The following is a 17,280-nucleotide window of genomic DNA, read 5'->3' as shown; positions in this document are numbered from 1 at the left end:
CACCCTCACTTTCATACTTATTATTATCTCCCTCGCTCAATTATGTCATTTCCTGTGACCTTATTCCAATCAGGTCTCCCAGCTTCTGTTTTTGTTTTCAGGCCGGTGATCAAGTCCTTATTATCCTTCTTGTGCATAAGCTCTAGCGCCATCTGTAGTCCTATCCCCTTCATGTCAGTCTTTTTGGCGGCTGCCGTCATGTACATGTGCATATTTATTATGTGCTCAAAAGAACCTTCCTGGTCGTCAGACTGTTCCATCTCGAGCTTTGTCAGCAGGCTGACAAACCACTCGAAACATCTTTGATCACGGTTTATCCATATGAAGTCAACCTATAATTATAATAAGTATGACGTTCAGAGAGCGTTGACGCTAATAAACACTGAAATAGTGTCTCGTATGATTATGATATGTTACAAACACTGAAATAGTGTCTCGTATGTTTATGATACGTTACAAAAACACTGAAATAGTGTCTCGCATGTTTATGATATGTTAACATACATGATTGTAATGTCGAACTTTTTTCTCGCCCAGCTGACAAAGTTATACGGAATTTTACGTTAGTCTGGATGATCTTACCCTGGGGCTAGATTTTGTTCATTACTATTTCAGTAAGGTTATTCTTTTCAAGTAATCAATGCACATATTGCAAATTGTACATACATTTCATACTTCCACATATACTTGTTATATTTCAAAGGTTCACAACTTGTCAGTGGAGACGGAATTTGTTCAGCCACATGATTAGTGTCATAAGACAACCGGAAGTTCATTTATTCTGTACGTATCACTTTAACTCATCCAAAACAGCTAGAAACAAATATCGAAACACTGCTGATTCTTGTTTTACATATTTATTAAACAATTGTTTTTTTCTCTGATAATTGGGAAGGTTTTACAAATAAATTAAGCTTTACTTTAGGTGAGTATAATTTAGTTTTCGCTTGTGACAGTGGGAAAAGTGCACTCGTTGCTTAGGAAAAAGTTCAAGTATACCACCAAGTGCGCCTTCCAAAAACAGTAAGTGACCAGGTACTGTAAGTTCAACTTATGAATTATAAACTTGTAACGATATCTGAGTTATAATTTTTAGGGAACGTAAAGGAACAGCAAAACCTGCCTTCTTTAGCTTCATCATGGATTCGGGAACGTGTCCAAACCAAGAATGTTGACACTTGGGGCACATTTGTTTTACCTCCTTGTATTTGTACCATACACTCTGGAGAATAGATGCCATTGGAGTTACCCCGATTCCTGCGCCAACCAGAACGGCATGCTCTGTGTCAAAGACTTCCCGACAGCCGGTTCCATAAGGACCATCGATGAAACACTATAGAAAAAAGTGAGACCATTTATATGTGGGTACCAATGAGTGACAACGGGATTCCTGTTTAACATGACGTAATATGGTATTTCAGCTGGTATTGTTAGAATAGGGACAATCGTTTATAGCAACTACGTTGAGATTAACACGGATGTTTTGCAACAGTGCAGGATGAGGCGACGGTCTGCTCTCCAGCTGTAATAGCATATTACGTCATACGTTTCACATGAGGAGGCCATCTGTTGGTTCTTTTAAAGTGGGAACCAAATCTGGCCCGATTCGGTCTGTTTGTAACATGTCGGTTCTGTACTGGAGGGAAATGTGAGTTTTACTACACTCTAAATGAAAAGCCTTATAACGAAATGTGTTTCACTTCAGCGGTTTGTTTGTAACATGTTGCTTCTATTTTGGACCGAAATATAATTGGATAGAGTTTGTCTGCACTATAAATCAAATCCCGTATCCTGAAATATCCCTACCCTCCCCTACCTTCCGTTTCAACAAACCAAAATACCACCCTCATAATCCTTAGATATCAATATCCAATTCTCTAATATTTACCACCTAGCTTTCTACCATTCAGCTCCAGGTTATATAAAAGCTATTACCTAATGATAATCTATCCACCAACCAATTATCTACTATCCACCAACCAATTTTCTACTATCCACCAACCAATTTTCTACTATCCACCAACCAATTATCTACTATCCACCAACCAATTATTTACTATCCACCAACCAATTTTCTACTATCCACCAACCAATTTTCTACTATCCACCAACCAATTATCTACTATCCAATAACCAATTTTCTACTATCCAATAACCAATTATCTAATATCAACAACCAGTTATCAACTGTTCAGTACTAAGTTTGTTTTTTATCCAGCAAACTTTTACATGCCATCAAGTGCCCAGTACCGTCAACATAATCCTCTCATAAGTACAGTAAAACTCCTATGTCATTAAATATCATCTGTACCTCTGTTTGTAGTGGCCATCACTCACTCTTCTGCTGACTCCGTTTGTAGTGAAGATGTGTTAGACTACAAAGCGTATACATGTATTAAGTGAAATTTTTACCACAGTAGGTCTTTGGGTATAACGCTCAACCATCTATGAACAGCGTGGACCTATATGTACTAGTGCTAAATAACACATGCAAATCAAGTCCTACGTTTTCGTTCTGAGTCCTATTCACTTATGAATATGGATGACTCGCGTAAACCAGTTGTCTCTTGCAAATCAGGACCTCGATTTTCGTTACGAGTGTTATTCACTAATGAATACAGCTGACTCGTGCACAGCAGATTCTACACTTTGCGTTCTGAGTGCTACTTACGGGTGAATATGGTTGAGTCGTACAAACCAGGTTCTGCCTTTTTCGTTCTGAGTACTATCAGAGATGAATACGATTGACTCGTGCTAATCAGGTGCTATAATTTTCGTTTGGGGTACCATTCACGGGTGAATACGGTTGACTCGTGCTAATCATGTCCTATAATTTTCGTTTGGGGTACCATTCACGGGTGAATACGGTTGACTCGTGCAAAGCAGGTCCAATACTTTTCGTTGAAATTGCTATTCACGGGTGCTTAGGGGTTGTCTGCGAACTCAAATTGATACGAACACAAACTGTATCAGACACACTGCGGATAATCAGGTCTTCCTTTTATAATAATTGCATTATCTTTTGGCATATGCCACCATAAGGACTTTGTAACAGGCAACGCAATACCTTTTGGTGAACAAATTTCTTTTCAAGTCCTCTTCTCTCGGTCAACCTACTCGTACGTCTCCGACGCATTCCCTGAAAGTATTAGATACATATATGCAGTAAAAAGCGTACTGGAAGCTAACTCAACATGTATGTCAAAATTTGGCATAACCAGACTAATGATGGTATGACTATGATGATTTGCAGTGTCCACATAATAATAATATTAATAATAATAATGATAATAATAATAATAATAATAATAATAATAATAATAATATTGATGATGATGATTATGATGATGATCATCATCATCATCGTCATCATCATCATAATAATAATAATAATAATAATAATAATAATAATAATAATAATATTATTATTATTATTATTATTATTATTATTATTATTATTATTATTATAGCGTAACTACTACTACTGCCTCCTCCTACAATTAAAAGTTTTAATAATAATAACACTGATAATATTACTAATACCAGTACGACGACCACTACCTATTACTTCTACTGTTAATACTACTTACTACTATATGCTACTACAATTTGTAATACTGCTAATATTAATACCGATTACTACTACTAATACTACTTACTACTATCTGCTACTACAAATTTTAATATGACTACTATGAATAGTGACTATTACTACTACTACCATTACTACTAATATCTACTACTATAAAATTTAATACTACTACTATTAATACCGACTATTACTACTATTACCACTACTATTGCTACCCACTACTACCACTACAACCACTAATACTACTATTTACTAGTACTAATATTACTACTACAACTACTACCACCACTACTACTACTACTGCTATTAATCTTACTACTAATATCACTACTACTACTACTACTACTACCAACACCTACTACTACGACTGTTACTACTAACGTTACAACCACCTATCATTACTACTATTACTATTACTACTGCTACTACTACTACTACTACGTCTAATACCTACTAGTACCATTACTACTACTACTACTACTACTACTACTACTAATAATAATAATAATAATTTCTACAACTAATACAACAACTACTACTACTACTGTGTGACCGCTCCGGTGGCCTAGTGGTTAGTGCGTCCGCCTCGGATGCGGTAGGTCGCTGGTTCAAAGCCCGATCGAGTCATGCCAAAGACTTACAAAAATGATATTAACAGCTGCCTCGCTTGAGGCTCAGCATTAAGAGGTTAGTGTTAGGACTGGTCGGCCTGGTGTCAGGATAATGTGACTGGGTGGGACATCATGCTACATGTCTTCGGCATGATGCCCCAGTGTTAGACATCACTATAAACTGTCACACTGCAGTCATCGTAACAATATGACTGAAAAAGTCTTAAAGCTACGTTACAAATCTAAATCACACACACACACACACACATACACACACACACACTACTCTGTGCAGTGGCGTCACTCGAGTTGGTGTCACCCAGTGCGGTAGCTCATGGTGTCACCCCCATGGTCCTCCTTCCATAACAGACCATACAGAATCCTTAGTAATGTCATTTTGGTGTCACCCCCTCTGATGGTGTCACCCGGTGCAGTCCGCACCCCCTGCATCCCCCACTGCTGTGCCTGCTAGTCATGTATTTAACTATGATCGGTTATCCGACTAGACCGAGCAGTGTGTGCTCTGTAAAATTTGCAATGTTTCATTTTGGTGTCACCCCTCTGAGATGGTGTCACCCGGTGCAGTCCGCACCCCCCGCACCCCCCTAGCGACCCCACTGACTCTGTGTGTGTGTGTGTGTGGTGTGTGTGTGATCCGGATTTTTAACTTAGCTTTAACAATTTTTCAGTCATATCACTACGATGTCTGCAGTGTGGCAGGTTATAGTGATGCCTAGCACTGGGGCATCAAGCTGCAGACATGTAGTATGATGTCCCACCCAGTCACATTATTCTGACTCAAAGGCCGACCAGTCCTAACTAACCTCTTAATGCTGAGCGCCTGGCGAGACAGCTGTTAGTAACATTTTTTTAAGTCTTTGATATGACTCGACAGGGGATAGAACGTACGACCTCCTGCATCCGAGGCGGACGCTCTAACCACTAGGCCACCGGAGCGGTCTGATATTACTACTATTACTACTACTACTACTACTACTACTACTACTACTACTAATAATAATAATAATAATAATAACCACGAGGCAAAATAACAATCACAAGTATATGTGTGTATGTGTGTGTGGTTTAGATTTTTAATGTAGCTTTTTTCAGTCATATCTCTACGATGTCTGCAGTGTGGCAGTTGATAATGATGTCTAGCAGTGGTCTACGATATCTGCAGTGTGGCAGTTGATAGTGATGTCTAGCAGTGTGGTACCATGCCGCAGACATGTATCATTATGTCCCATCCAGTCTTATTATCCTGACACCAGGCCCACCAGTCCTAACACTGAGTACCAAACGAGGCAGCTGCTAGTGCCATTTTTTAAAGTATTTGATATGAGCGCAAGTAACAACAAAGTAACTTTTATACAAATTATAAAAGGAACAACGCAAAGGAAGCGTACTGACTGTCTTTACAGTATAAGCGACTGTGTCAATGTACGGAAACAAAAGTGTAATCCTTTTGTATTTGAACACCTAGAATTTTCTGCTGGTCGTATGCAAATAAATACAATTTAATCATAATGTGATGTTCCCTTGTGTCTGGAAAATAAAATTACATGTTGAAAAATATGTTGCTACTTTCAAAATCCAGTGCTAAGAGTTTTGAAACAGGCTCCATGGGTCCGCGACTATCAAGACATAAACAATGAAATTATCTAAAGACTATAATATGCAAAGTACCTTTTCAAGCTGATCCACATTGTCATCTGTGAAAAGAAAAGAATAAAAATTTGTAACGCAACTGTACCAAACCAACCAAGAGACAAGCAATAGCAACTAACGAATCCGCCCCTTCCCAAACAACTGATGTCTAACGTATATGAATCCTTATCAAAACTATTCATATGAACGCACCCCTACCAAGTAACTGACAGATACGCACTGAACCAAATAACTGACATTTACGCACTGAACCAAACAACTGTTATATACTCACCCCTACCAAACAAATGTCTTATACGATCCATACCAAACGATTAATATATATGCACTGAACCAAACAACTGATATATACGCAGCCCTACAAAACAACTGCATATTCGCACCCCTACCAAATAACTAAGGTATACGCACCCCTACCAAACAACTCACAAATAAGCACCCAACCAATCAACTGACGTTTACGCTCCCTTACCAAACAATTGACATATACGCACCCATCCAAACAACTGACATATAAGTACCCAAACAAACAAATGACATATATTCACCCCTACCAAACAACTGTCATATATGCAACCAACCAAACATCTGTCATATACGCACCCCTACCAAACAACTGACATATACGCACTCATACCAAACAACTGACATATACGCATTTTTTACTGAATAAATGTCTTATTGATCGGTACAAAACTTTTTGCAGCACATGTTTTAACACAAGTCATGTAACTCTGTGCTCGGGAAACATATCATAATTCGGCCATTGGCAAAAGTGGTCATCTTTGTTTTCATAATAGTAATGGAAGTACTGGACTGAATAGACATTTAGACAATGACATTATTTTTCTCGAATATATTTTACCCGGGGCTCGCCCGGTATAAAAATGTTTTTACGTTACGCCCCACTTTTTGTTGCCCTCTACTGGTCCCAAGGACAAAAGGTAGACCACGGTGCCGCCTCGCCTTGCTAATCCCACACACCACCTCTAAATGTAAACCTATCGGACGGAAGGAAGACGGACAACAGACCATCACATAAACTATTCTGGTCTATGACATGTAAAGATAAAATGGCAAGGAACGATATAAACAAACAGGACACTGCATTCATTGAGTTACAAAGGCTGTAAAGGCTGCATTGACTGAGCTACAAGGGCTGTAAATGTTTCATTGATTCAGCCACAAAAGCTGTAAAGGCTGCATTGATTGAGCTACAAAAGCTGTAAAGGCTGCATTTATTCAGCTACAAAGGCTGTAAAGGCTGCGTCAGTTCAGCTACAATGGCTGTAAAGGCTGCATTGATTGAGCTACAAAGGCTGTAAAGGCTGCATTTATTCAGCTACAAAAGCTGTAAAGGCTGCATTGAGCGAGCTACAAAGGCTGCAAAGGTATTATTTTCGAAAAGCGAGGGGTAAATATGTTGCCATTAGCTATGATAAAAAATTTAAACGGAAAATATTATCCCACCATGAAAAATAAGTACTGGAACTATGTGCAGAAACCACTGAATAAAATGTTGCAAATGTGTTGTGAAGATAATCAAATGGTGGCAATGCATGTACTATTTATGATATTAATGCAGACTGTTACATTTCGTGACGACCGACTTGTATTCTTCATATATCATAAGGATAATAATGTGTCCCCACAATGCACAATCTTTAATGAAAATATTCAACAACTTGCATGACTTATTTTGAACGTTTAAACTCGGTACTTTTAGTATTATCAACTATATCATGTTATACCTACCTTCATTTTTGGCAGACTTTATGTCATACACGCTCTGAGGTGATATCAGCTTTGTCTCGATACTATGAAAATACTCATAAAGTTTGTTTGTCCAATGTCCAGCTGATCGCACGTGCAGCCATATATATTCTAAATTTTCAAGAAACAATCGTAATATTGTTAACAGATTTATGTATTTCTATTGTGATAAAATGGAAACATATCTGAAAAATAGTAAATTATATATATATATATATATATATATATATATATATATATATATATATATATATATATATATATATATATATATATATATATATATATATGTGTGTGTGTGTGTGTGTGTGTGTGTGTGTGTGCATGCATATATATTTGTGTGTGTGTATCTTTCCAAGGAAGATGAAGGGTATAATTTAGCTAGCTAGCTATCTATCTATCTATCCATCCATCCATCCATCCATCCATCCATCCATCCATCCATCCATCTATCTATCTATCTATCTATCTATCTATCTATCTATCTATCTATCTATCTATCAGTCTTTTCAAGGAAGATGAAGGGTATAATACTCTCTCTCTCTCTCTCTCTCTCTCTCTCTCTCTCTCTCTCTATATATATATATATATATATATATATATGTATGTATATGTATGTGTGTGTATGCATGCATGTATGTATGTATGTATGTATGTATGTATGTATGTATGTATGTATGTACGTACGTACGTACGTATGTATGTATGTATGTATGTATGAATGAAAATGAATAGCTTATATATTAACAGTCCAAGTACGATAGCTTTACTTTTTATTTTGTATGGCTATGGATAAAAGGTACGCTAACGGGTTTTCTTGTTTATTTCACTCCAAGTATAATAGCGTTTTCTCCGAGGACATGAATCCTGTGAAATTAATTAAAGTCTTGGCTGAGGAGTTTTAATAACAATAGTGGTGCATGCATATAACACGGCAATGCTCTTTGGTTTTACGGTCCAAATATGACAGCTTACAGGTTAAGGATTAGACGCCTGACTAGAGAGGCGAGGGTTAGATTCCTACCATCAGATGAAACCTTATTGGCTAGCAGTGAATCGTTAAGCAGGACACATTATGCAACTCGTCTACGTACAAACTAGCCTTGAAGTCCTTATGTACCGTTAAAGGGCAAAGACAAGGCCAGACCAAGTACTATCTATATCCTTCGCAGGATCTGGTACTCTGTCCAAACGGAGGAAAAACTATACACAAAACCTTATCCATTATTTCCTGCCTGCCCGACATCTGCCTAAAACACAAATGCAGTAGCAACTGACCTAAATCTGCCTGAAATACAAATGCAGTAACAACCTATCATTGCAATAGCAACTGGCCACGAAGCTACCTGAAATATAAATGCAATAGCAACCTATCATTGCAATAGCAACTGGCCATGAGGCTACCTGAAACATAAATACAATAGCAACCTATCATTGCTATAGCAACTGGCCATGAAGCTACCTGAAATACAAATGCAATAGCAACATATCATTGCAATAGCAACTGGCCATGAGGCTAGCTGAAATATAAATGCAATAGCAACATATCATTGTAATAGCAACTGGCCATGAGGCTACCTGAAATACAAATACAATAGCACCCTATTATTGCAATAGCAATTGGCCATGAAGCTACCTGAAATATAAATGCAATAGCAACCTATCATTACAATAGCAACTGGCCATGAAGCTACCTGAAATACAAATGCAATAGCAACCTATCATTGCAATAGCAACTGGCCATGAGGCTACCTGAAATACAAATACAATAGCAACCTATCATTGCAATAGTAATTGGCCATGAAGCTACCTGAAATACAAATGCAATAGCAACCTATCATTGCAATAGCAACTGGACATGAGGCTACCTGAAAACATAAATGCAATAGCAACCTATCATTGCAATAGCAACTGGCCATGAAGCTACCTGAAATATAAATGAAATAGCAACCTATCATTGCAATAGCAACTGGCCATGAAGCTACCTGAAATATAAATGCAATAGCAACCTATCATTGCAATAGCAACTGGCCATGCGGCTACCTAAAATACGAATGCAATAACAACCTATCATTGCAATAGCAACTGGCCATGAAGCTACCTAAAATACAAATGCAATAGCATTTGACCAAGAAATCTACCTAAAATACAAATGCAACAACAATTGGCATTGAAATCTACCAGAAATACAAATACAATAGCAATTTGCCATGAAATAGACCAAAAATACAAGTGCAACAGCAATTGGTCAAAATAGACCACAAATACAAATACAATAGCAATTGGCCATGAAATCTTCCTAAAATTAAAATGCAACAGCAAGTGGCCATGATCCTACATAAAATACAAATACATCAACTAAATGACTCTATTTATTCCACCACAACAGTAAGATAATCGGCATAAGTTTTATTGACAATATCATTTCCGCTTGTTGTTACTGCAGACGATACAACTGTATTATTTCCCATGTTAAGACTTACTGTCATAGTATCTTCTCTTTTGTTGACTTTTTTATACTAATTTCCGTATTTAGCTCATTCCTGCTAACATATTGAGTTGGATCACATCCCGCGACAGGATAATCTACTTCCAAATTAAAAATTTTCTTGCCGGACATTTCGAGATCTCCTATAATTATGTCACCAGATTTCTTGACATAAAACTTAGATTGTATTGTTCTGGTTTATTTTAATGTGCCCTCACCATTTCCAGCTAAAGTTCCGAACCTTGTGTATGATCTCATTCGATTTATCTTGTCTGATAAAATTTTGTATAACACTCATCGCTGAATACCATGAACGTAGAAGAATCTGCAGGGTGGTTACGTAGAAATTCCACACATGTAATTACATTTTTGCTGATAAAATTTAGCATGCTAGACCAAAAATGTCTGATAACATAAACTTTGTGTAGACTATTAATAGAACGGGGGCGCCGAGTGGTCTAAAGCGCTCTCCGTTACTGATCACTGCCATCTTACCTCTGTCTGCGTGGGTTCGAGTCTCGAATTCGGCTAATGTGGGTATGTGAGAAAGCTTGCCAGTAGCTTCTCGTGGATCGGCGGTTCTTTCCGAGGTTTTCCCGGGTTCTTCCTCCACCATTAATACTGGCCGCCATGTATAGCCTATCGTGTGCTGAAAAATGGCGTTAAACCCTACAACAACAACAACAATTAATAGAACGAGCTTCATTTACTTTGATACCGAAAACGTCATCAGACGTGAGTACAATTACAACTGACCAGATTATCATTACCTAGTAGTTGGAAGAACTGACTCTGGAAAAACAAACTTGTTAATGAATATACTGCTGAACAATTTTCTCAACTATGACAAAGTTTATATTTACACGATTAATCCGCAGCAGAATAAATAAGATCTACTCAACGACTACAAAGAAAAACTAAACAATGATCTTGGTGCAAATGAAGATATTTTTATCATAATGCAATCAAAAGATGTTGTTCCTGTTGCTGAACTAGATTCAAACGACTTTAAGATTAATGTATTTAATGACATCCCGCTAAAAAACGGCGATATGGACAGTATTAAATCGTAATTTTCTTTGGCAAGGTACATGCGATGTAATGATATTTATCTTGCGCAGGGTTTTTATAAACTGAATAACGACAAAACAGCTTATGAGGCCTAGAAGGCTTATGTTGTAAAACTGTATGTACCTTTACTTGAAAGTAATAATAATTTTTTGAAGAAACAAAGTTCAGAGTTTTGACGCACGATCTAAATTTAAGACTATGACTTGAAAAGTAGATATTGGGAGCAAAGTACCAATATTAGGTTCCTGAATCAAATTTGTAACTCGCAAGCGGAAGTCGTTGATCGAATAATGATGCTTATTTTATCAAAAGAATCTGGAAACGTCAGCAAAGAAACTGACAATGAAATTGCTGAAATTTTAGATCATCTCCGATCGAACAGTTCTCTAACGACATACGAATATTCTGTGCTGCATAACGATATGATAGCAGGCCGCGCGTAAATTTTGTCAGACACATTTTTATCTTTTACCTGTTATAATAATGCTATCAACAACGTTTTTACTCAATTACTCTCAAACTACAGCCGATAGCACGAACATTTCTGTTACGTACAACCCGCCAATTGAACTTGATCCGTACCAGCAGTATGAAATAGGATTAGTTTCAGCTACTGCTTGGTATTCGACGTAAAAACCGGAGTTAACGATGATTTTACGTTTCAGTCTGGGGCTTTGCCTCCTGTTAGGATACCTCAAGGTGCTTGCAACATAATGATTTAAACAAAATTTCACAATCTCTAATAACAGAAAACAGCGGTACAGCAGATACTTTTGAGCTGGCTCCAAACTATAACACACTGCGAGCAAAGATCACGTTAAAAAATAGTAAACTTGTCGATTTTAGCAAGAACAACAGTATCGGATCATTACTTGGATTTAAGAAACAGCAGTACGTCTTCTCTACTGTTGCGGAAATCTCATATGAGGCTGAGTCTCCTGTCAACATCACAGACGTGAACACAACTCAGATAAATAGTTCAATTGAAATGGGCTTAATAGAGCACGAGGAAGCAGATGACAGACGATTTATAGTTTTACTCCAGACGTTCCGCCAGACCCGTTAATGCCGGTTAATCTGAGACATATTGTATATTATTGAATTAGCACTGAAGGTTAGAATTCAGCTATTGCAATGACACTGACCGACTAGTCGGGTGGTCAGCTTGACCTTAACAACGCAATTGTAACGTACTACCTGCACGTGAGATCGCAGAATGTTCGCTAGCAGATCAAACATTTATCTAACGATTCTAATAAAGAATGTATCAGCGAAAAAGTTCTCGACAAAAGATCGTAGGAGGCTATAGCATCAAGCGCTGTTTGAGGTTCGACAAAAAAAGCGGTGGGTGATGGTATCAAAATAATATAATATATCTAATGAAAACATAAATAATGCAAAAATCGAAAGCGACTGGTAAGTCCAAAACGACAAAAACAAAACAATGAGAGCACCAAAGTCGAAATCGACTCGAGAAGAGAAACAGGGAGAATTGATAGGATTACTGCTAGCAGAAGTAGCAGGAAGTCCTCTTACAAATCTGTTAAGAATAGGACGTGGCCTGCAACTTCCAGGAACAAGCAGGATGCGAGCGTCCCAGTGATGAGGGATGACATTTCCAGGGACAAAACATTATTCTTAGTAATTTTGAGATTGCTGACCAGTCGAACGGAACTAAAGAATTTATTGGAGTTTTTTTCTAACGATGAGTCAGCGTTTCCATTGAGGCCATGGGATGTAAAGCATATTATAAGTTGTGCTATTAATATTCAAACCTTTAATGAAAGTTCAGGTACGCATTAGGTAGCACTTTACGACATCACTTATTTTGATAGTATTAAGCAGTATGTTATGTCCTCTAAAAAATACAACACAATAAATTATTCTTCTAATCAGCTTCAGCCAATTGGAACTGCAGCATGTGGTTATTATTGTATTCTGTATATCTGACAAATGGACAACATGCGAGCTAAAGGTGACCTTAAGAACGATCATTTCTTAAGATTTATTTCGCAATTCACACCTAAGCCCAAGTGCTCAAAATGATGAGATCCGTCATGAATTTTATATAATACTCAAAATATATCAATGACGACGTGTTGTCTCAAGTGCAAAACCAGAAAAGAAAATAAAGATGAGACGACAGAAACAATTTAAAGTAAACGATTAATGATGGAGAGTATTTTTGATGTTTGTGGCAAAGAAAAGAGTTTCTGAAAGAAAGAAAAGAAAAACAAGGTTGTCGGGCCGCGGCCGCGGCCGTCTCCGATCCAATTCCAGACAGAATAATTCAACAACATGCACCACTGTGACAGTGATTCAGACAGCGATCTAGACAAAATAGTAACATGCTCACAACGCTGTAACCAGTTCGCTGTTATTGAATCAGATTCAGATATTCATAAACGTAGTGGTTTAAAGGAGATTGAACACTGCCAGGATATAAGTACACAGGACCTTGGAATCCGCTTGACCAACAGCTTGATAAAAATGATAATCCGTTACAAGGACAAGAATCTTATAAACAGGTTGACGTAATTGCTATGAGAAACGATATATGTTATCGCGATGACGAAGACGACAAAGCAAGATGTGATGAAACGATGCTTGACGAATTAAGAGCTATGAAACCACGTGGACTTTGAGAACATTTCGATCGAAGGCTAGCGCAGAGTATTATTGGAGCAAAATATATTTGAGGACTCTGAACTGATCCTGCTCAGCAACATTGGGATGCTATCATCCTGGCGTCGGAACTAAACCGACCTAAAATAAAAGATTTATTTGAATAAAGGTCATCTCAAGCGACGTTAGTATCTTGCTGATATGCAAAAATGTTGCTCAGGATAATGATAAAAAAAAAACGATACTTGCTGAACATTGTTAATGTTTTAGAAAATACGCTTTTAGTTGGCCTGTTATTTATAAAACAGGAAGAACGATAATACACTCACTCCGTGATATTATTGCAACAACAGAAGGAAAACCTAATAGGATCTAGACTGATCATGGTGCAGAGATTTTCAACAACCAGTTTGAACAGTTTCTGAAACAAAATAATTTTGAAACATATATGACAGGAAATGAGGGAAAGAGTGTTGTTGTCGAGTTGTTTACTCGTACGCGCAAAGAAAAGATGTCGCCTAAACAGATAGCATTAAGGAGCAAACATTGTATTAGGAAAAACACGGTTAAAAAGCTTGTACCAATGAAAAGTACTTGCAAAATTATAAATACATCATGATCATCAAACTCATGGTTAGAACATCATGAGTGTTCTAGCACTGGAATTTTCTGATATTGACCTGGATCATCTGCTACTACCAGTGGTGTGGAATGAGCTCATGAAACATAGAGGGCTGAAGACCATTGTCCAGTATCATACTCTTCTGAGTAAACTAAACGATTCCTCCGACGTTGGCAAGGATCTTGTTGAGACCTTATCACAGCAAAATCATAAAAGGTACTGCCAAGCACAGACCTCAAATCACTAACTGAAGAAGTGCATCAGGAGCCCTGTAAAGAAATTGATGAGTGCAACTCATCTGATTCCGGCTGGACGTTTCAGAGTATATTAAAGATTATATTTCACACTGCAAAGTATAACCCCCTGCAAGGTTCTGGCACCTCTGGTGTTTCATTTGTGAAACTGCCTGAATACATTAAAAACGCCAAGTGTTGTATTAACGTAGAGAACAAGGACAACAAAGGATTTCAGTTGGCTGTGCTATCAGCGATATACCCAGCTAAAGACCACTCTGAAAGGCCATCAAAGGTTGCAGAGTACGCTGATAGACTCATTTTCAAAGGAATTAAATTTTCAGTAAAGGAACGCCAGATTCCAAAGTTCGAGAAACAGAACAATCTGAGCATCAACGAATTCGGGAAAGACGAGGGTGACCATTTGATTTGTCCAAGCTAAGTGAGTAACTATGCTTCTCAGTGCACCATAAACCTACCGTTCTACAAAGGCCAATAATGCTGGATTAAAAGTTTTGGCCGGCTGGCTGGAAACAAGTATAACAAGAACCAAGAAAAGAAGTAATTCTGCTACCGGTGCATACACGGGTTCCAGTCGGAGCAAACACTGAATGAACACATTATATACTGTACCAACGTACAAACAACTACGCTGCCAGCTGAACATGAGCAAATACTACGATTTCAACAGCAGATGAAAATACTGTTTAGTATGTATGCGGATTTCGAGGCTATGCTATTTACATTACCTGGTGCTTCTGGTGACCCTAGTAAATCATCAACGAGAAATGTACAGGAACATGTTCACTGCTGTGCTGCCTATAAGATAGTTTTTGCAACCAATACGAACTTGTCACAACAGATCAAACTCTACAGAGGTGAAAATCTGGTTAAGTGGTTGCTGAGAAACTTTATCGGTGACGTCAATAACATTATGAAAACCCTGAAGAAAACGGTCCCTTTGAAGACTCTAGCACCGGAACAAGAAACGGAGCGATGCCATATTTGTGATAAAACACTAGGGTGTGACCGCGCCAGAAATCATTGATACCTCACAGGAGAATATTGTGGAGCTGCTCAGAAAGACTGTAATCTACACCTTAAAGCGCCTGATTTTGTTCCTGTGGTCTTTAACAATCTTCGTGGTTACGATGCTCATATCATCGTTGATGCCTTCGGTGATCGTGGTGTCATTATCCATGCTAAACTCTGCACAAACAACAAGATTTAGGAGCAGTCCAAATGACATAGAAAAGTAGATGTCAGTAAGTTTTGGTAAGCTGAGATTTATCAGTAAATCTGCAGTTTATGGCGGCGCCACTACAAGAGCCGGTAAAAGTTTCCGCCAATATTTTATAATCTTATAGAGCACTTTGTAGAGCAGGAAGACCTGCTGAACAGAAAATGTGTTTTTCCGTACAAGTACATCGACTATTGAAGCAGATTTGATGAAATAAGCTTGCCCATCAAGGAATCATTCGTCTCGAGATTAAATCTGGAAGGAATCAGTGGCGACAAACACAACTACGCCAAAAAGATTTGGCACGAGTTTGACTGTAAGACACTCGGTGATTATCACGACTTGTATCTGATGATAGATGTCTTGCTGATCGCAGATATCTTTGAGAATGTTAGAGCGACAAGTATAAGAATTACGGACTAAATCCAGCATGGTATTATTCGGCATCCGGATTAACTCGGGAAGCACTGAGGTGCAGAACTGGAGCATTGTACAGATCCAGATATGTTTAGTTTGATTTAAAAAGGAATCAGTGGCCGCATCAGCATTATAACAGAAAGGCACGCTGTCGCCAATGATAAGTACTTAGAAAATTATAACCCCATATATCTCGAGGCAAAGAATCTGTACGGTTAATGCGATAACAGATAATGTCGTATGGTAGATTCAAATGCATCAGCTTAGAAAAGAGATTCTAAAGGAAACATATTAGAAAGGTCCCAAATGATATTAGTTACTTCGTCGATGTTGATCGGGATTACCCAGACGAGCTTCATGATCTGCATAATGATTAATACGCCGAGCAGATGCCGACCACTAATAATATATCACCTAAACAGATACCACTAAGGAGCAAACATTGTATTGGGAAAAACACAGCCAAAAAGCTTGTACCAAATCTGTTTGATAAAAAGCCATTACATCTTGCACTACAGACATTTGAAACAAGCGCTAGACCATGTCCTAGTGTTGAGAAATGTGCACAGATTACTAAGTTCAAGCAGTCGCATTGGATGAGAGGGTATACTGATTATTACACCAAGCGCAGGGCCGTAGCTAAGACCGACTTTGAGAAAAAGTTCTTTAAGCTGATGAACAACAAGGTCTTTGGTAAGACTATGGAGAATATCAGAAAGCGCGACGATGTTGAGATCATCAACAACGTTAAGCGGAGCGATAAAGTTGTTGCCAGTGACAGTTTCGAGAGTATAAAGTGCTTTAACGAGACCTTGTTGCTGTGCATAAAAGAAAGACTAACCTGCTACTAAATAAGTCTATTTCTGTTGGGGCATCAGCGATAGACATACTATTTACGTAAGGGCATCAGCGCTAGACATACTATTTAAGTCGGGGA

General features: G+C 38.0%; 1 protein-coding gene across 4 annotated transcripts in view; it reads right to left on the bottom strand.

The window, feature by feature from the left end:
* LOC149792874 (NADPH oxidase 5-like) overlaps positions 1-17,280 on the bottom strand; it is a 162,177-nt gene that overhangs the window by 4,809 nt on the left and 140,088 nt on the right. For all 4 annotated transcript variants that reach the window (XM_089966670.1, XM_089966671.1, XM_089966669.1 and 1 more), the window contains 5 exons: positions 7,630-7,758; positions 5,893-5,918; positions 3,068-3,139; positions 1,124-1,333; positions 60-332 (listed from right to left, as the gene is read on the bottom strand). In XM_089966670.1, the coding sequence (XP_089822796.1) occupies positions 60-332; positions 1,124-1,333; positions 3,068-3,139; positions 5,893-5,918; positions 7,630-7,758 (710 nt within the window). The remainder of the gene's footprint in view (positions 1-59; positions 333-1,123; positions 1,334-3,067; positions 3,140-5,892; positions 5,919-7,629; positions 7,759-17,280) is intronic.

Source organism: Sinohyriopsis cumingii, chromosome 8 (assembly GCF_028554795.1).
Source record: "Sinohyriopsis cumingii isolate HCF-2022 chromosome 8, ASM2855479v2, whole genome shotgun sequence".
Taxonomy (NCBI): domain Eukaryota; kingdom Metazoa; phylum Mollusca; class Bivalvia; order Unionida; family Unionidae; genus Sinohyriopsis; species Sinohyriopsis cumingii.
This window is presented reverse-complemented; position numbering and strand designations above follow the sequence as displayed.